General features: G+C 41.2%; 1 protein-coding gene across 1 annotated transcript in view; it reads right to left on the bottom strand.

Moving 5' to 3' along the window:
• Nucleotides 1-3,285: 3,285 nt before the first annotated feature.
• The window catches only part of CD38 (CD38 molecule), a 53,890-nt gene continuing 35,644 nt past the window's right edge, over nt 3,286-21,531 (bottom strand). The window contains exons 3-9 of the mRNA XM_074321644.1: nt 15,222-15,351; nt 12,767-12,902; nt 10,750-10,832; nt 7,107-7,180; nt 5,080-5,169; nt 4,661-4,747; nt 3,286-4,139 (exon numbers count right to left, since the gene is read on the bottom strand). Coding sequence (XP_074177745.1) covers nt 4,076-4,139; nt 4,661-4,747; nt 5,080-5,169; nt 7,107-7,180; nt 10,750-10,832; nt 12,767-12,902; nt 15,222-15,351 — 664 coding nt within the window. The 3' untranslated portion in view covers nt 3,286-4,075. The remainder of the gene's footprint in view (nt 4,140-4,660; nt 4,748-5,079; nt 5,170-7,106; nt 7,181-10,749; nt 10,833-12,766; nt 12,903-15,221; nt 15,352-21,531) is intronic.

Raw genomic sequence — 21,531 nt, 5'->3', positions numbered from 1 at the left:
TGCCACCAAATTCAATAACCTAGAAGAAATGGACAAATTCTTCTTAGAAACATATAGCCTTCCTAGGCTGAATTATGAAGAACTGGAAAATCTAAATAGACCAATAAACAGTAAGGAAATTGAATCAGTCATTCAAAACCTTCCAAAAAGCAAAAGTCCGGGACAAGATGGCTTCACTAGTGAATTCTACCAAACACTCAAAGAGGATCTAATACCGGTCCTACTCAAACTCTTCCAAAAAATTGAAGAAGAGACAATACTCCCTAACACATTTTATGAGGGCAACATTACCCTGATACCAAAACCTGGTAAGGATAACACACAAAAAAGAAAATTACAGATCAGTATCTCTGACAAATACAGATGCAAAAATCCTAAACAAAATTCTAGCAAATCGACTGCAACAATGCATTAAGAAGATTATATATCACGACCAAGTAAGGTTCATCCCACGGGCACAAGGATGGTTCAACATATGCAAATCAATCAATGTGATATACCACACAAACAAAATAAAGGACAAAAATCATATGATTATATCGGTTGATGCAGAAAAAGCATTTGACAAGATACAACATCCATTTATGATTAAAACACTTAATAAAATAGGTATAGAAGGAAAATACCTTAACATAATAAAGGCCATATATGACAAACCCTCAGCTAATATTATAATTAATGGTGAAAAACTGAAGCCCTTTGCTCTACTTTCAGGAACACAACAGGGCTGTCTCCTGTCACCTCTGCTTTTCAACATAGAATTGGAAGTCCTAGCCAGAGCAATCAGGCAAGAGAAAGAAATAGAAGGCATCCAAATTGGGAATGAAGAAGTTAAATTGTCACTTTTTGCAGATGACATGTTGCTATATACAGAAAACCCTAAAGATGCCACAAAAAAAAAACAACTATTAGAAACAATAAACAAATACAGTAAAGTTGCCATCTACAAAATCAACGTACAAAAGTCCATTGCATTCCTATATACTAACAATGAAATCTCAGAAAAAGAAATTAAAAAAAATTCCTTTTGCAATCGTAAGAAAAAGAATAAAATATCTAGGACTAAACTTAACCAGATATGTGAAAGTTCTATATACTGAAAACTATAAGACATTTTTAAAAGAAATTGAAGAAGACACAAAGAAATGGAGAGACATTCTATGTTCATGGATTGGAAGAATCAACATAGTTAAAATGGCCATGTTACCCAAAGCGATATACAGATTTAATGCAATCCCCAACAAAATCCCAATGACATTTCTTAAAGAAATACAACAAAAAATCATCAGAGTTGTATGGAACCACAAAAAACCCCCAAATAGCCAAAGCAATTCTAAGAGAAAAGAATGATTGCTGGAGGTATCACACTCCCTGACTTCAGCTTGCACTACAGGGCAACAATAATCAAAACAGTATGGTTTTGGTATTGGCAGGAAAAAAAGACACACAGACCAATAGAATAGAATTGAGAACCCAGAAATAAACCCACATAAATATGGACAGATAATTTTTGACAAAGGAGTCCAAAACACACAATGGAGAAAAGACAGCCTCTTCAATAAATGGTCCTGGGAGAATTGGAAAGCCACGTGCAAAAGAATGAAACTAGACTGCTATCTGTCATCTTGTACCAAGTTAACTCAAAATGGATCAAAGACCTAAACATAAGACCTGAAACAATAAACTGAATAGAAGAAAACATAGGTACTAAAATTATGGACCTTGGGTTCAAAGAGCATTTTATGAATTTGACTCCAAAGGCAAGGGAAGTAAAAGCTAAAATAAATGAATGGGACTATATCAAGCTTAAAAGCTTCTGCACAGCAAAAGAAACCATCGACAAAATAAAGAGACAAACAACCAAATGGGAGAAAATTTTTGCAAACAGTGCCAGATAAGGGGCTAATATCCAAAATATACAAGGAACTCATACAACTCAACAACAACAAAATACAATTCAAATAAAAAATGGGCAGAGGACCTGAAGAGACATTTCTCCAAAGAGGATATACAAATGGCCAATAGACATATGAAAAAATGCTCAACATTACTAATCATCAAAGAAATGCAAATAAAACCACAATGAGATATCACCTCACACCAGTTAGAATGGCTATTACCAACAAGACAAATAGTAACAAGTGTTGGAGAGACTGTGGAGAAAAAGGAACCCTCATACACTGTTGGTGGGAACACAGATTGTTGCAGCTGCGAAGGAAGGCAGTAGGGAGGTTCCTCAAAAAATTAAGAAAAGAATTACCATACGAGCCAGCAATCCCTCTCCTGGGTATCTACCCAAAAAAACTGAAAACATTTATCCATAGAAACATATGTGCTCCAATGTTCATTGCAGGTTTATTTATGGTGGCCAAGACATGGAAACACCCAAAGTATCCTTCGATAGATGAATGGGTAAAGAAGTTGTGGTATATATACACAATGGAATACTATTCTGCCATAAGAAAAGATGAAACAGTACCATTTGTGACAATGTGGGTAGATCTTGAGAGTATAATGCTAAGCGAAATAAGTCAGACAGAAAAAGTTGAGAACCATATGATTTCACTGATATGTGGTATATAAAACTAAAAACAACAAAAGAACAAGACAAACAAATGAAGAAACAAAAACTCATAGACACAGACAACAGTTTAGTGATGACCAGAGAGTATGGGGGGAGGGTGTTGGTAGATGAGGGTAAGGGGGATCAAATACATGGTGATGGAAGGAGAACTGACTCTGGGTGATGAACACACAATGTGATATACAGATGATGTATTACAGAATTGTACACTTGAAACCTATGTAACTTTACTAACAATTGTCACCCCAATAAACTTTAATTTAAAAAAAAAAGAAGCACTTGGAGGAAAATTTATACTACTAAAATATATGTATAAGAAAGGGAAATGGGCTGAAAAACCAGTGATCTGAGCTTCCATTTCAAGAAGCTGAATTTAAAAATCCAAATAAATTATAAGGCATTTCTATATCTCTAATAATAAAAGGAACAACAAAAAAAATAAAAATAAAAAGAGAAAATCAACAAAACTAAAGGTTGGTTCTTTGAGAGAGTAACAAAAGTGATAAACCTTGAGCAGGAATGACCAAGAAAAAAAGGACAAATGAACAAACTGAACTGTCAGTATCAGGAACAACTACATATGGTAACTGCCTATTACATATGCAAGACACTGAACATGAGGAATAGAAGGAAGAGAAAGAGGAGGAAAAAAATGTATCCGTTTTGAAGCCATCCAAAAAATCACATTCCAGATTCTATTGTATTCAATTTAATCCAACATGCATTTATTGGAAGCGAACACAAGGCACTGACAGTTTGGTATTACAGGCCTAGAAAGAGAGAGCACATACACTTTGGAGTCAGACAGAGCTGAGTTCAAATTCAGCCTCACCTTGAACTAAATGTATGACCTTAGGTGAATTATATAACCTCTCTGAACTTCCACTTTCTCATCTAACAAATGAGAGATAATAATATCAACAACATAGAGTTGTTACAAAGGTTCTTAGAGGTAAAGTATCAAGTATATGGGTAGTTTATATCCTACAGAACATTTTCCCCAACATGACCCATAACCATGACATTACAGTTTATCTGTAGGAAAGGTTCAAAAATATATCCTGAGACAATGTCATTCATTTGCAAATGTAACGTTTTCTGAAAAGCTTGGACACCTACCTTTCTTTACCTTTCTTGCCTGTTCCAATAAGAGATTTTAGTGTGGTCATTCTTCGATAGAAAGAATGTTACCAACATATAAACTACATAAAAGCATCACATGAAAATGAAAATGAAATAATTTAATATAAAATTTTCTCTTTAATTTTATACAGCAATTTTTTCTTAAGTATTAGGAGATGAAAATAAAACATATGTAAATAACATGTTATTTTAAGACTTTGGGGGGGAAGAATTCCATCTCCAGTGTTGACATGATGACAGAGGAAAGGTACGTCAGGAAGTAGGCCTTCTACCAGCGTGTCTCCTGAGTCAGGCACAGTGATGTATATCAGAAGGGCTCCAAGCTCTGAAACTGCCGTGTCTATTGGCTCATATTAAAGAACTGCAGGATGAATGCTCAGGGTTTTTCACACACTGAAGAAACTTGATAGGCCTATGAGAAGAAAACAAAAATGATACCTTGAGGCAGAAAGTATATCTATGGTTCAAGACACGAGTGAGAGAAGACGCTTCATTAGCTACAAAAGCATGTGTGGATCACTAAGCATCCACACACGTTCTCTCCTACAGCGGCAACATAGAGAAAGGTCAAGTCCAGGAGTGAATGACTTAAAGTGGGGCCCCGTTTAGGTTCATTTCCCGTGTAAAGCCATAAAAATAAATACTGAGAAGGGATGTCTGATGATAATATGTGGAGATGAAAAGGAATGTCTGGCTCTAACATCGCACAGTTATGGACTATGAATGTCAGTTGATAATCAAGAAACAGCAGAAGCAGCAACCTGAAATGAGGGATCCCTGTATTTTCTTCAGAAGGCTAGGACCCTCTGGGTTAGGCTGGGGGAAGAAACAGAGATCACCATAGGTCACCATCCCAGTCCACCATCAAGGCCCAAGGGAAAACGCCAGTACATAGCAAGATGACCATTTCTTTCTCAAGAAGAAATCAATTACCTGTAGTTATCGTGGCAGGTAAATTTAATATTCCTGTTGCTTAAAATCAATTTCAGATCATTGATGGAGGAACTTGAGCATGAGACACTGGGAAAGAAAGAAGAAAGTGTTAAAATAAGAAGGTCGCGCAAACATTTCTTGAGTCTCTTAGTTTCTTGTGTGCAAAGCCTTGAAATAAGAGGTGAAGCAGAGTCTCCACTAAGAGTTCACAGGTCAGCAGGGGAGCTGAAGGTGTAAACTAGGGAGACACCCATTGTGGTGATAAAATTGGGAGGTTGTTGGGTTGGGCTGAATGCAGAGTGAGGCCCCATTCATATCCTGAGCCAGTCTTTCTTTCCTCAATGCTTTCTTGTGACTGTAGATTCTTGGGTGGACAAAATAACTCTGAGAATATATGAGTACAAAGTAGTAGCATATACCTGCTATCTCCAATGTCATGCATCACCCAGGCTTGCAGTGTAGGAACCTTCTCTGGACGCAAATTATAGATTTCCACACGTCCAAAAGTGCTAAGGTAGAAGAGACAAAGAACATCGTCAACCCCAAACTAAATCATTCAGGCACCCAGAGCTCAGAGCTGCTGTGAAAAGCCAGCAGGTGGGGTGCCATTGGTTAGAACCTACCCTTTTGAACTGACCCATGATTTTCATTAGAAATAGACACTTTTACTCTTTCAGTGTGACCATTGATACCTAAGATCCTCAAAATAAGATTCTTAATCTGTACATTGCTGTTCATTCTTTAAGGACTTGCTATTCCAAGATCGGGTCTTAGACCAACATAATGACGTCACCTGGGAGCTGTTAGCAGTGCAGCAGCTCAGGCCATGGCCACCTGCTGAACCAGAACCTGCAGCTGAGCAATGCCCAGGTGATCCACACTCTCAGGCAAGTTGGGACATTGCTCGGAAAGACCCTGATGTCCTAAACTCTTCCCCATTACTCTCTGACAGCTGCCACTCCTACTGCAAGTAATTAGATCCCTAATATCAGAATATACAATTCTGGATTATTAGGACTTTACCCAAAAGGCCATGAGGTTGAGTCAGAAGACAAAAGAAAAAAACGCTTCTTCATAGAACTAAATATTCAAAAAGGAGAGAAGGAAATTTAATTTGGAGCACCTAGAGTGTCCAGGGCACATTACTATGTGCTCCCTTCTCTCAATCCAGCCTTATGCAGGGAAAACCCGGAGAACAAAGAACTAAAAAGGTAATCCATGTGGTAAAAGCTGTAAGTATAGAAGGCAGTGAGAGAAGGAAGGCATTAGTGTGGCCAGATTGAGTGGTGTGGATTCAATGAGAGACTAAGATGAGCTCTGACAACAAAGTTCGCGAACTACTTGCAACGGTGTTGCTAAGCTTTTTTGATATCAGAGGGATTATTCATTATGAATTTGTACCAACTGGACAAACAGTTAACCAAGTTTACGATGTGGAAGTGTTGAAAAGACTGCGTGAAAGAGTCAGATGACCTGAACTTTCTCCAACAATTCATGGCTCTTGCATCACGACAGTGCACCAGCTCACATGGCTCTGTCTGTGAGGGAGATTTTAGACAGTATACAAAAAACTGTATTGGAACTGTCTCCTTACTCACCAGATCTGGCCCCAATGACTTCTTTCTTTTCCTAAAGATAGAGGAAATGTTGAAAAGAAGACATTTTGATGACATTTAGAACTTTAAGGGTAATAGCACAACAGTTCTGACGGCCATTCCAGAAAAAGAGTTCCAAAAATACTTTGAAAGTGGACTAGGCACTGGCATCAGTGCATAGCTTCCCAAGGGGAGTACTTTGAAGGTGACCATAGTGATAGTAAGCAATGAGGTATGTAGCACTTTTTGTAGGATGAGTTCGTGAATTTAATTGTCAGGTCTCATATATAATATGTAACGACCCCTAAAATCCCGCTTTTATCCACGACACTAAGTTGCTGACAATGCCTGCAAAGAGATGATGAAAGTCAAGAGCACACAGCACAGTTCCTGATGTCCCCAGTGGTAGTTTCACTGCTGAGTTGGGACTCACAGGGGCATGGAGGACAGAGGAAGAAGGACAGATCTTCAAAGATGGCAGGATGTAGATAAGCAGCGGAGGGAGGAGGCAGGTCTGATGGGGGAACAGTGTGAACAGAGGTAGGAATTGGGCATGGTGGAGTGCACTGGGAGACAGAGCTGAGAAAATCCCACCAGGCTTTGAAAAGTCAAGAGGGGAGCTGGACACAGTGCAAGGACTGTTACCACCTTTAAGGATTTTACACAACAGAGAAACCAGTCTAAGGCGTTGACTTAGAAAGCCGAACCTCTCGATAGAATACAAAAATTTTACCTTTTCAGCCCAAAGCTTCGTACTGACTTTAAACATGAAAACTATATATTTCTATAGATGAAATATCTAATAGGAGGCTATGCTAACCCTTGCAAACAGAATGTAAAGAAAGAAGTACCTGTTTTTATTAAAGGAATTACTGATGGACCCATTGAGCACCACCTGGACCACACCGCAGGCATTTTCTGCAAACTTAAAAAAAAAAAAAGGCTTCAGCCTGCAAACTTAGTCACCACACCCCAGCCTATCCAACCCTACCAGCTCTCAGCATTAGCCTGCATGGTTCTAGCTCAGGAATGCCAGGTCTAGGTAATATTCATCCCAAACTATTGGAGGGATTATGTTTCACATGAGAGTTCTGGAAGCAGTCGCTTCAATCTGTGCTTAAACAATGAAGTTCAATGTCATTGTTGCTAAATTGGACATTCAGAAGTCAGAATTCCGAAGAGTAAGAGGAAGATCACTGGAGCAGGAAGATGAAAGTGCTTTCTTGGTGCCACGTACTGTAGACACTGCCGATTTCATTTAGGGAGCAGGGTAGCTGAGTCAGCGGTAAGGGAAATGAGGTCACCAACAAAGGGGAAACTGGGAGACAAGGTGACACTGAGGCCTGCACAGGCACAAAGAGAAATGAGGAATGAATGAATGAATGAATGAACATTATTTAGCAAAGAGCTTTTTTTCCTTATGCAACAAACATTCAGTTGGATTCCCTGCTAGGCACTGGGGGAAACCAAAGTGAGCAAAACAAAGCAATCGGCATGTTTCCTCCAGGAGGCCCATGGACTGGGACTAGCTCAGGTCCCTTCTCATGTTACCCAACTATCTCACACTGTGAAAAGCTCAGGTGGGCTTAGTGCTGGTGCTGAAAAGTCTGAGAGCTGTGAGCCCGTCCATCCTGCTTGTCACTCAGCCCTGGAGCCTCGAGGCTAATGTATGGCCCAGAGTGGGGGTTCGGTGAAAATCTGTGGAAGGAGGAAGAGAGGAAAGGGAAAGCAAGAAGTCCAAACACTCTGTGATGAGATTAGGAAAGAAATACAAAAAGTATAAAGAGGGCAACAAAGCTAGGTCTTGAAGGATGAATAGGATTTCACCTGGTAAAGGCTGAGGCAGCTGTTGACAGAAAAGCAAGGGGTTTGGGAGAACAGAGGGGCTTGGGGGGAAAACTTCAGTGGATTCTGAAGTGGGGTAGATAAGATAGTTCATGGAGGACCACGAACGCTTGGCCAAGAAATCTGGCCTTTAGTCTGCAGGGGATAAACAGCACTGAACAATTTGAAGCAGAATTGTGAAAATCCAGTGCGGTTTCTGTCTCTCTACAGGGAGCGATGAGTAGAGGACAGAGGCCCAATAATTATCGGTTAAGTGCTAACTACAGGGAGCCAAGTACAGACCCTACAACACTATGTCATTCTCAAGAGGCCCAGCAAAGTAAGTATTGGGTCACATCACTTGGAAGCGAGGACGTGAAACCCCAAGCAACACTGCCTCTATTATCAGGAAAAGAAAGTGTCTAGTCTGATCAAAGAAGGCTGTGTACATGCATCCGAGAGTGAGTGATCAGCCTGTAACACGGAGATGCCGTCCCTGGGTCGCTCACGATGGTAGAGCGCCTGTGATCACTGTCGCCACTGAGCTCCTAGCTCCAAGGACAGTCTGGAGAACATATCAAATGTGACTTGGCTTTAAAAGATGTTAGCAATAGCATTGCCCTAAAACATATCACAGAGCATACAGTAAATAGAAACTTTTCTCAGAGAAAGCAAAGAAACAAACAGAAAAACTATACAGTGCCTCTGATTTTTCAAAGCACAGAGTAAATTCTCAACAACTATTTGTGGAAGGAATGCGTTGTGAGTGAGTTGATGGGATAGTGCTTTCTGTTTAAACACTGCAATAACCCTGTGGGACAGACATTATTTTTATCCCCATTTGACATATGGGACCTGAAGGTCAGGCATATGGTTCAAGAATCTGTCCAAGTGTAAACGATCTCCTAATGCAAACCCCTGGTTACCTCCTTGTCCATCCCAGGGTTTACCTGAATCTCCTTAGCAGGGATTGGGCTCTCCCTCATTACTAGACCATTGACTTGGATGAGTCGCTTAACCTCTGAGTCTTTTTTTCCTCACTTGTTGTCACACAGCAGCCTAGCCGACTGCCCCCGTGTCTTTCCTTGAGGAAAGAAAAGTCTGTGAGACTGTGCCTTTTTGGGACTTTGCTTATCTCATTGTTTTACACCTTATGTCTCTCTGTTTGGTCCCCAAAAGATGGTTTGCAGCCAAAGACTGGTAAGATATCTCACGTGAGATACAACTTAAGCCAGGTGGAACCGAGTGGGGACCCCCAATGAGCTGCCTTAGAAGATCTGGGAAGGAGCCTTGTCTCCGCTTCCCCCCTGCCTGGGAAAAGCCATTGCTGACTCTGGCTTTCCTCTCTCACCTGATTGTGAGAGAATTCATGAGGGCAATAAAGATTAGCTCTCTCCACTTAACTCAGCGAAATGGTTACAACATGAGAGACTTGCCCCCCAGGGAGGTGCATGCCTCACCTAAGTCATCACAAGACTTTCTGCTCCAGCTGCTTGGGGACAAAGATAATTGGTTTGATTCACTTTTGTGACATGATGGATGAGTCTCACAGACCATGGAAAAGATAATGCTACTTCCTTGTATGATTATCAATAAAAGCCACCAGTTGGCCTGATTCGGGGCTTCAGTCTCTGGTGACTGCGAGACCCCCTGGCCTTCTGAGATTTAACTGCATTAAGTCTCTTTTTCTTTCTTTCTTAAAACCTAACCCAACGCCGCCCCTTCTCACACCCTCACTGCCCGTGTTGCACTGGACGCGACACTCACCTGTAATGTGGGGATTTGTACCTTCTCGCACCACCTAGTTTGAGGACTAAATGGGATGATATATAGGTAGGCACCTGGCCCAGAACTTACTATAACTATGCACTTAAACGTGAGTTCCCACATGCCCTAACTCCTCAGATGTTTAAATTTAATTTTGGAGAACTAGAAGTAGTCTAGTTTTATTTTCTCCCTCTTTTTCTTCCCTTCACTTCTTCCCTTTCCCTTTTTTCCTAGTCCACTTACAAAGAAGCAACTTACTAGAAAAGAAATATGCACAAAGGCAGCTTTGAATAAAGTCAGAAATAGAGAGGAGGGTGTGAAGGGAACAATGGAGTGTAATTCCCAGCCTGGATTCTGCATCTGGAGTCAAACACCTTGGGGTAAACTCCCAGATGTGTCACTTCCTGTGTACGTTTAGTAGATTGCTTATTTACCTGCACCTCTATTCTGTCATCTGTAAAGTGGGTGTGATACTCATGGTACCTACTTCATAGGGTTCTTGTGCGATTGTAAAGTTTTAATCCATGTAAAATCCTAAGGACAGTGCCTAGCATGAAGGAAGTGGTCTGTAAATGTAGATTGTTAAGACTGTTCCAGGAATCTGATATTGGCCAACACCTGGATCAGAGGATTAAACCAAGACAGATATTCCTGGCAGCCAAAGCCAAGACATGGATAAGAGCAGGGGTTCTTCAACTGGAGCCCATGGACCATCCAAAATGTCCTAAAATTACATGTGAAAAATCTGGCATGTGCTTACAATAATTTCGTCGGGAAAGATTTCAAAACTTTTGCTTCTAAAAGGATCTGTGATCCAAAAAATAATCGAAACCAACTGCTGATTGGATGACCTTTTAAGTTGTTTCGTCTCCAAAATTCTAGAATTTCACTTTCAGTACTTACCCTTTTAGACACGGTGTTCCAGAATACAAAAACTGTGTCGTTGCATTGTTCCCCCATCTTTGGACAAGAGCCATAGTTTATTTCTAAAAGGCATAGTTTATAAAAAATAATTAAAGTGGAAAAGTAAGGGTGTAATTAAGCTCTGCTCTTCCATAGCTATCAGATCAGAGTAGAGCCTTTTTCCAGTGGTATCACTGCCAAAATGGAGGATGGAAAATGGACACATCTCAATCCAATTTAACTAAGTGCCCCCCGAACCCCATCCAAGTCCTTACCTTACCCTCCAAATTCCAGACAGGAACACAATCACCAGCTTTGAGTCATCCTTCTGGGAATTGCAGCAAAAGCTCCTCTGACAGGGACAAGCCCCTCATTATCCCCGTGTCCAGGAAAAATCAGAGGAAAACCTGGGCTCTCTGGTGCCAATCTCACCAACCACAACTCTGCTTCCTTCCAGCTCTCTCCCGTTGACAGCTTTCCCCTTCTCCTCCCTCAGTCCCCACACCCATAAGCTCAGTTGGCCTCTGAGTCTTTCTACACTTTCCCCATCAAGACAGGCTGTGAGTACAACAGGCATAGAGTACGAATACATAGTTTCTGTGTCACTTCTCCAAAGGATGTCTGCCTTAATGGACAGACAGTTTTGTAATTCATTTTTTGACCTATAATTGACAAATAAGATTGTAAGATATTTAAAGTATACAATGTGATGATTTGATATATTTATATATATCTATACATATCTATATCTATAGATATAGATATGTATAGATATATATACACACATTGTGAAAAGGCTTCCCCAAAAGGAGCTAATTAACACATTCATCGCCTCACATATTTATGTTTGTGTGTGTGTGTCTGTGAGAGAACATATAGGTTCCACTCTTTTAACAAATTTCAATTATACAATACCGTGTTATCAACTATAATCACCGTGTCACATTAGATCCTGAGATCTTATCATATTATAACTGAAAATTATACCCTTTACCAACCTCTCCCTATTTACTCCACCCCCAGCCCCTGGCTATCACTTTTCTATACTGTTTCTATGAGTTTAACTGTTTTTTCAGATTCCTCATATAAGTGACACCATGCGGTGATTGTCTTTCTCTGGCTTATTTCACTTAGTATAATGCCCTGGAGATTATTCATCCATGTTGTTGAAAATGACAGAATTTCCTCTTTTAAGGAGGAATGATATTCCAGTGTGTGTGTGTGTGTGTGTGTGTGTGTGTCACATTTTCTTCCTCTGTTGCACTTGACTACACAAACGTTTGAACATTTGAGAGTTAGATCCTGGGGATAAAGAGATGAATTAGACAGAAGACCTGCCTTCAGAGACCTCATGATCTAACATAATCAAATAAATCACAGAAAGGTTAACGTGGGCTGTGGTGGTATGCAGTACCCTTAGGGAAGGCTGATGTTGAACTTGGTTTTGAAGGATGACTAGGAGTCTTGAGACAGACGAGATAGAAGAAGGTGCTCCATGCAGAGAGAACATGTGCAAAGGGAAAGAGCTGTGCGACCACGTCATGGATTTAGACTAGTACCACCTGAGCACAAGGAGAAGGAACAAGGAAGGGAGAGCTGGAAGATGAAAGGCAGAGGCCAGGCCACACTAAGGAATTTAGACTTCATCCTAGAGGCAAAAGAGAGCTTTTTAGATTTTAGGTGAGAGACAGAAGCTGTCCCACTGTGCTGCCCGGATGGTGGCTGACCTAAAGGGGGAAGGAGTGAGTGAGCAGTGAGAGTTACAACAGACCCAGCAATAAGAGGACGTGTTCGTGGGCTGGACTCAGGCAGTGGTAAGAGGGATAGAAAAGAAAGGATGGAAACATGAGTTGATCTAAAGAATGCAGTTTTGCATCAGCAGGTGTTGTCTTGAAGGGCATAGGTGGCGGGTACCTGGGGCTCCTCCTTCTGCATTGCCCTTTCAGGGTCCCTAGCAGAGATCAGGGCACTTTCACCCCGACGTCCCTGGATGATGCCAAATGGCCCAGATCCTCACCAGAAGTGTCAGCATCTCCGCACCACTTGAGACCGTCGGCTATGTAACCCAAGAGTGTGTTCTCCAGTGTGAACATCTCCTGCCGGACTCTTGTGTACTGATGCGCCAGCTCACTTGATTTGCTCCAAAAGAGGGTCTAAGAAAGAATAAACACAACCTACTACTGAGATCAATTTAGTTAAATAAAAAACAAAAACAAAAACAAATTCACATCTTTTTAAAGGAAAAACAAACATAGAAACTATGAGAATACATCACATATGGTCAGGGTAAGTATTACTGAGTGCATCGCTGCTTTTTGTGTGTCAGTGAGAGAGTGTGTGTATGTGTGCGTGTGTCCATGTGTACGTTCCAGCGCGCATAGGTGTGTGTGTGTGTGTGTGTGTGTGTCCTAGGTCACAATGTAACATGAGCTTATTATTCTGGGTTGCAGTAAAAAATATCTGACAGCCACTGATCAAAATCTTATACTAAACATAGGATCAGAACATATCTGGAGGAGACATTGGGAAGTTATGGAATTCCTAAAATTTTCTGCAAAACAATTTTCTCTATGTGCTATTGTAAGGGTGACACTGTATTTTCTGTTTTCAAGATATAATACACTAGTTTACTTTGAGTTAACAATGTAATTTAATTTAAAACTCTTTTTCCTTTTCTTTGCTTCCCTCCCCTCCTACGGGATTTAGTGACCCTGTTTTCTCATGGCCGCATGCATACCTCGTTAATCTATTTAACTTCCAGAACAAGGACTTGAAAGAAACTATTTCAGCCCTCAGACATCTGCTTCACAGCAACCAGGCTGAGATTCACTCTGACTACAGAGTCCGAGATGACTTTATCTTGGAACAAACTGGACTATGGGAAGCCATGTTTTTGTTTTTATTTGGACACCAGTGCCCAGGAATCACCTAACTCCCATTTCCTCAGCGCCCAGGAATCGCCTGTCTAACTCCCTCTTTCTTTTGTTGTGCTTCTTCCTGTGTTCCTATAAAACCTTCTGGCCAGTCTCAGAAGGGGGAAGGTGGTCTTTGAGATAATCTTCCCAGAATGCCACCATTTTGAATAAACCTACTTTTCTTTCCACCAACCTTGTTCCTCCATCATTGGCTGATGAGCAGCAAGCAGCAGAACCTGAGTTCAGTAACACTATTTTTGGGAGAAGTGCTCTTTGATTCTTAAAGAGGTCCATAGCCCTGCTTTCTTTCTCAAATCTCCCCTATCCAGTCCCCCCCCACCACCCACACACACATATAAAAAAAAAAATTAAAAGGAAAAGAAAAGAACAATATGGTGAGTTTTTTCAGGGTCTCCTGTAAAAGTAGAAAAACTGAAATTTCAGAACACTCGTCTGCTCCATGGCTCTATTCATTCTGAATCACAGACCATGGAGGGTGGGGTTTGAAGCCTGGACCCTGGAATCACACTGTTTTATGAAGCCCAGCATCACTGCTTATTAGATGCCTGACCTGGGGAACCAAAGCATCACTAAGACTCACTTTCCCCATCTATAAAATGGTAACAAGAATCACTGTAAGGAGCTCCTAGGATGCTGAGGAGATTAAATGAGACAATGCAAATAAATGTTTAGTCCACTGTCAGGGGCATAGTCACTCATTCAGCAATGTCACCTGGTGTTTATTTAACGAGCACTTTTCTGTGTAGGGCCTTGTTCTTGGTGCGCCAAGCAGGAACTCAAAGTAGCTCCAGTTCTAATGATGGGATGAGAGGCTGTAATCTGGCTTAAAAGCTTCACAAAGATGAGTTGGGACACACTAAATATTCACCTTAAATGCTGACTTTAGAAAAGATGCACTCCATAACAGACTTTTTCCAGGACTCTTTGGCTCCAAATCTTGTGCCATGAACATTTGAACTAGTCACTTTCAGAACCATCAAACTTGAGCAATCCCTGGTCACCTAAACTCAGCAAGCCCTGGATTTTTCATTGGTGAAATGGGGATGCTAACACCCGACCTGTTTATTCCATAGGATGGCTTTGAAGACCTAATAGGATAAGGTCAAGAGAGTCCTTTGTAAGCAATAAGGCACTCTGTAATGCAAACTGGCTTCTTGGTGTTGTTGTGCTGTTGTGGTTGTTGTTACCGTCGTCATCACATCAGAGGTCAGGGGAGAGCTTTGGAAGTATATAAGGTGGGGTTATTTTTGTTTGGCTTGGATTGCGTTTCATGTTAGGGTTACTTTGCTGATTTTTAACTAAGTGTCCTTTCCTGTTACTGTGCCCCATTCTCTTTCCTGCGTCCCTTTTCCAGATGTCCTAATCCTAGTGACATCCTTGTCACCCAAGAATGCCACAAACTCCATCTCTATCAACACACTACATGTTAATGTCCAGAATTTTCCCTTTCCCTCATCCTGGTTAAAATTTGGTCCTGTGACCGCCTCCCTCTGGCTTTCAGGCTCCATTTGAAAATCAATAACTTGACCCAGTTACCTTGTTGCAAGGTACAGTTTGATGTGTCAGCTCCAGCAGTGGTAGGTAGTCTTGTTCTGTACTGCTACAAGGGTCCTTGTAAAGGAATGCATCCATGAATGCTTTCCCTATCTTTCGGCAGTCTTTATGACTATGCGATAAAACATGAAAAATAAAATAAAACATGGATAATTAGATTTCAAACATGTTTTTGAAGCATAATTACTTCCAAAAAAATCTCTTGTAGGAAGCATTTACTGAGTGCCAAGTAGTTTATGCACATCATCTCGTCCAAGTGCTACAACATTTTTATGGGTGAGCATTATACCCCCTGCCCTACAAGTTCCTTGCCCTCATGGAGCTTAGTCTCAGGTTAGAGAGTTGATAGTACACAAAAAAGCAAAACGGTTAACAAAGTAAGTACAGATGATTATAAGTATGCAGGAAATCAAAGGGGAGGGACGAAAGCAGAATACTGAAGCAATGATCTCTTTAAGGAGGCTGGTCAGGAGAGGTCTCCCTGACAGGGCATTTAAGCTGAGACTAAACAATGACAAGGATTGCATTCCAGACTGAGGGTACTGCAAGTGCAAAGGCCCTGAGGAAGGAAAGAACTTACTGGTTTTGAGGGACTGAGGGAACAACAGCATAACAGCAGTGAAAAGGAAGAAATGGGAGCATGGTGAGAAATCAAGTCAGAAAAATAATCAAGAGGCACATCTCTTAGGCCTTTTGGACCAAAGAAAAGATTGCAAATTTTACTCTAATTACAGTGGGAAGCCATTGGATGGCTTTAAGCATGGAAGTGGCCTCATCTGATTTTTGTTTTAGAAAAATCACTTTGGAAAACTCTGACCTGGCCCCAAAAAGGAGATAATTCTTTGAAATAGAAATTCCAACTCCAGGTCCCCTCCAAACAGCCCTTCCAGTGGGAAAGCAGGCAGGCCAGGAAGAACAGATGGTGCTGGGAAAGACAGAAGGTGGAACTTTCTCCATGTGTTTGTGTTAACAAATGCACATACACCATCATTTCCTCGGGTCAGAGAAGTGGGTTTCCACTGGGAGAGCTCAGTTATCAATATCAGTACAAGCTTCAGCCTTTGGAGAAGGATCCTAGGTACAGTGCCAGGTCGGACAGCTTGACCTGGAGACGTAAAGACAAGACCCCTATTTTCTATTCCCTTCTGAACCTGCTCTCCTCCTGCAGAGTATAAGCAAAGTAGGTCATCCAGAGGGTCTCCTGCCTTCCCAACTCAGACTAGCCTGCCCCCATAAGCCAAGGAATCAGAGAGTATTAGCATGGCACAGGTCCTTCCACAGAAGATATCCTGCCCACCTGCTGTTTTAGGGACAGGAAATAGGGAAAAGCCCTTTTGGTTAGGGTCAGGATGAAGGCCCTTGAGGTGAGTTGCCTGTCTGAACTCTGGCTCTGTCCATTATGCTGTGTGTCCTTGGGAAAGTCACTCAACCTCTCTCTGCCTCTGTTTCCTCATCTGTAAAGTATCCTAATACAGATGTTCTGGGATTAAATATGAGAAATATTTTTGAAACATTGCTCAGTACAGAATAGAGGTTCAGTCAATATCAGCATTACATTTCCCATGTTTCTTTTTGTGTCCCTTGTTCAGACTTACTCAGCTATGAGCAATCATGCCCAGTGAGCAGAGGCAGGCGTGGCCCATGCCTCATGGGCTAACATGAGAACTCATGGGCTGACATGGGTTATCCTCACAGGGCCCTGAAGACAGTCGGATGTCCCATGCCTGGGGTGGTGAGAACACACTGATGCTCCATGTCAGATCTAGAGCACAAACCCAGGCTGGAGGGTGACACCCCAGCTTATCTCCTTGTACACGGGCAATCTGAGTTTCTCCTTGCTCTCTGTTTTGGATGGGCACACACGCTCACCTTAGTAAGAATCAGCCTAGAAAATATAACAGCTTTGATATAAAACAGCCACAAAACAAAATTTCAGATCATTCACTATAGCTTGGTGGGCTAGAGTAATAATAATTATAATAACAACAATAATAATATTAACAATAACAAGTAGCAGTTATTGAGGGCTTAATTTTTGCCTCACACACATGTCTCATTTAACCTCATAACACTTCTATACACAAGTACATCAGGATTTGATTTGCGCTAGTAAGACTTCAAATTGCAGTGACTTAAACTGGACAGAATTTAATTTCCCGCTTATACGTCACTCTGGAGGCCAGTATCTGGGACAGGTATGATTCCACATGTCAGAGACCCATATGCTCAGTCCAAAACGGCTGCTATAGTTCCAGCCATCATGACTACACTGCAAACTGCAGAAAAGATTAGGGAAAAGAAAAATGAAGAGGAAGAAGAAGAAAGACGATAAAGAAAAAGAAGCAACAGCAAAGGGCTGCCTTTTAACTACAGGCACTAGAAGATGTTCTCACTATTTGCTCTTATCACATTTGCTAAAATGAAGTCACGTGGTCGCACTTAACTGCAAAGGAAGATGAGAAATGCAACTTCAGTCTTGATGGCATTGCACATACAAAATCATCACTGTTTTAATTCTAGAGAAGAGAGGGCCAGCCTGCAGGTAGCTGCCACCATTTTCTTGTATTACCAAAGAGGAGGAAACTTTAAGGCTATGCATTTTAGCAACGTGCATGAGGTCACCCAATCAGAGCGCGCTAAAGCAGGACTGGATCCCAAATCTGTGTGAGCCTGAGGTCAGGCTTCCACCAGACAGCTACTAGGCCAGCAATTCAACATCTGCAGCCTCGATTTCTTCATCTACAAAAGGGAGATAACAACACTTCACTCATGGCAGGTTTGGGATAATTCAATGAGGTAACATGACCTGTGCCTGGCTCCCGGACGGTTCTCTGCATGGACGCCCCTCCACTTCTCTAATCTGCACAGGACATTTCACCTGCACCCTGCCTGACTTCAAAAGCTTCACTGTACCCTGTGCCAGGAAACCATTACCTACCTGGCTTTCTACAAACATTATATATAGATATAGCTATCTATCTATCTATCTATCTATCTATCTATCTATCTATCTATCTATCTATATATTTAAAGAAAAAAAATTATTCCATTATATACTCTTGTGTCAGTCAAATTCATGGGGCACCATCATGGGACCTTCAGAGAAAAGGGTTTGGTGGAATTTACACTTTAAAGGTTCAGATTTTAATTCCATTTCTTTCATGCAGTGTTCGTCTCAGGAAGTTCCGTCCCAGACTCCAGCTTCCTTACAAAATTCTTCTACTTCAGTCCTCAGCATGTTCTACGAGACATGAAGTGAACAAGGTGTGGAAGAGAGCCATCTCTCTGAGATGGAAGAACAAGAGAATTTTCCACAACAAAAGATCTGGCAGGAAAGAGAAACTAACGTGCACTGACACTGACCATAGACCAGATGCTTTCATGAGCATATTCTCATGTAACCACCAAAACTTGATCGAGTCTCATAGAGAACTCACATTATGTTTATGCTTTGTAGTTCAAGAAACATTACCTTAAGAGTTCTGGAATCCCAGGCTAAAAAGGTAACAGGGTCCTGCTTTAGAAGAAGCAGAGTTACAGAACATTAGAGTTGACACAGACTTTGGAAGAGTTTATAACTCAGCTGTCTTTCCTTTCTCTATTTTAGAGATCAGTGCCTCCTATGTACCCCACAAATAAGAGAATAAGGTGAGAGGCAATGGGAAGTTTGGGGCAGTCTTCAAAAAGCTCTTTTTTATCCTTACAATCAAAAGTAAAAATTTCAGGCCAGCCCGGTGGCTCAGGCGGTTAGAGCTCCATGCTCCTAACTCTGAAGGCTGCCGGTTCGATTCCCACATGGGCCAGTGGGCTCCCAACCACAAGGTTGCCGGTTCAATTCCTCGAGTCCCGCAAAAGATGGTGGGTAGCAACTCCTGCAACTAAAATATTGAACATGGCACCTTGAGCTGAGCTGCCGCTGAGCTCCCGGATGGCTCAGTTGGTTGGAGTGCATCCTCTCAACCACAAGGTTGCCGGTTCGACTCCTGCAAGGGATGGTGGGCTGTGCCCCCTGCAACTAGAAATGGCAACTGGACCTGGAGCTGAGCTGCACCCTCCACAACTAAGACTGAAAGGACAATAACTTGAAGCTGAACGGCACCCTCCACAACTAAGATTGAAAGGACAACAACTTGACTTGGAAAAAAGTCCTGGAAGTACACACTGTTCCCCAATAAAGTCCTGCTCCCCTTCCCCAATAAAATCTTTAAAAAATAAAAAAGTAAACATTTCACCATATATATATATATAAAGAAATTAGGATGATGGTGTAGAGAGATGTCTGTAGTACTCATTCATACATGTCATCATAGAAATGGGCCTCAACTTCACAAGTTTGGCTCTAAAAAGGAGAGCCCTTGATTTAGTTACTTGCAAATATTCATTTTTTTTGTCCCCCTGGGTAGAGCACAGTTGCATCAAATCAAATGGTAGCCAAGCCAAAGCTGTTTTGAGTGTGTGGGGTGGTTTAGAGAAAATTGAGGGCTTCAGGACTTCCTGTGTCCAGCAGAGATGGACACGGGGCTCTCTGAGTGAAGAAGCAGCATGGAAGAAGTTAAGACTTATTTCTGGAAGTTCAGTATATTCTTTCCCTTCAATGGTTCCTCCTTTCCAAAATTAGAGTCCTTAGTTGTACTGCTTCCAAGGGGACCTGCCACTTGGGACAAGAACATTGAAGAGATTGTTAGCCCAGGCCTATGCCCCAGAGCTCAGTCTATGCTGGTGGCCCCTCCTCAGGGACCTCCTGAACCAGAAGGGCTCTTGGATGTCATCTGGTCCTGTGGTTCTCAGTTCTGCCACACTTGAGAATGACATTGAGAGCTTGGAAGAGATACAATGATTGACTCTAGAACAACCAAGTTAGAATGGGGACAGAGGAAAGTCAGCAGAACCTGGAATTTTTCAAAAGCTTCCATGCCCACCTCCTCCAAGCCCCTGGACACCACCTTTCCACTTTCTGTCTCAATGAAGTTGGCTATTGTAGGTACCTAAAGTAAATGGAATAATACAGCAGTTTTCTGTTTGTGACTGGCTTATGTCATTTAGCATAAAGTCCTCTTTGTTCTTCCATGTTGTGGCATGTGCCGGAATGTCCTTCCTTTTTAAGGCTAAATAACATTCCATTGTAGGTATCGACCACATTTGTTTATCCATTCATCCATCATGGACACTTGGGTTGCTTCCCCTACCCATTCTTTCATTCCACATACACATACTTACCCAGGGCCCACTATGAGCCTCACAACACGTACAAGTCAATAAAGATAAATACATACTATTTCTATTCTGAAGGCACTCTTTTTATGGCACAGAGTAGGAAAAGAACAAAATAATTACAATTAGAGCACAAGTGACTTGCCCAAGGCACTAAAACTTGAAAACACAATAAAGAGGTGGACATTTTCTAATTTTCTACTATGGAGGATACAAACAGCATTAAAAACAAAACAAAACAAAACAAAACAAAACAAAACAAAAAAAAAACGTGACTAAATGTCAACCAGTATCCTCATTATGAAAATGATTTTTTTTCTGTTTTCTTCCCCCAGTTATTGTTGCACCTAAAATCTATCTATATGTATAACCACTGTAGGTTTCTATTTGACTACTTTGTGGTCTGCTCCCTTCAATGGGTTCCAGATTAGACATGTGCAGCCAGCAAGAAGGGGAGGCCTCATCCAAATAGAATATGAAGCAGACTTTGAATGATGTTTATACAGAGCTTGGAATAGCTTGGAGAATGTTTATTTTACATTAAGTGAGACAAGTAGATCAGAACTTATGAAAAAAAGAAAAACGATGAGCAACACTGGTAACAGGTTATCTCTGGGAAAAAGAATAAAGGGGAATTTCTACATTTGCGTTATATTTTTCTGTGTTATTGGTTTACAACAAATAAGCATTCACCTATTATCCAAGTAATCTAAAGAAAGGAGAGGGGTAAAATTTTAAATTAAATATATAGTACGATCACAGACAATTTTTAAAATTGAACGAAAAAACCCACTGTAATCAAACCATGTTACAAAAATTGTTCTATCTGGCTGCTAGGAGTATAAGAATTGCTTTGTGAGTTTCTCTCCATTCATTTTGAATTTTTCTATAGTAAGCATATAATACAATGGGACCATAACAAAACTTTTTTTTCCTTATTAAGTAGCTTGAGCAATTAGACCAAATATTTGAGAATGTTGGAAGGAAGGTCTTAGAACATGGGAACAACTCAGGCCAAGACTCTTAGTTGCCACCCGTTATTTTTGTGTTGTCCCCCACGTGTCTTGGCTACAAGGTGTGT

Source organism: Rhinolophus sinicus, linkage group LG02, assembly GCF_036562045.2.
Source record: "Rhinolophus sinicus isolate RSC01 linkage group LG02, ASM3656204v1, whole genome shotgun sequence".
In the NCBI taxonomy this organism is placed as follows: domain Eukaryota; kingdom Metazoa; phylum Chordata; class Mammalia; order Chiroptera; family Rhinolophidae; genus Rhinolophus; species Rhinolophus sinicus.
Note: the sequence above shows the minus strand (reverse complement) of the source record. Positions and strands in the feature narration are given on the sequence as shown.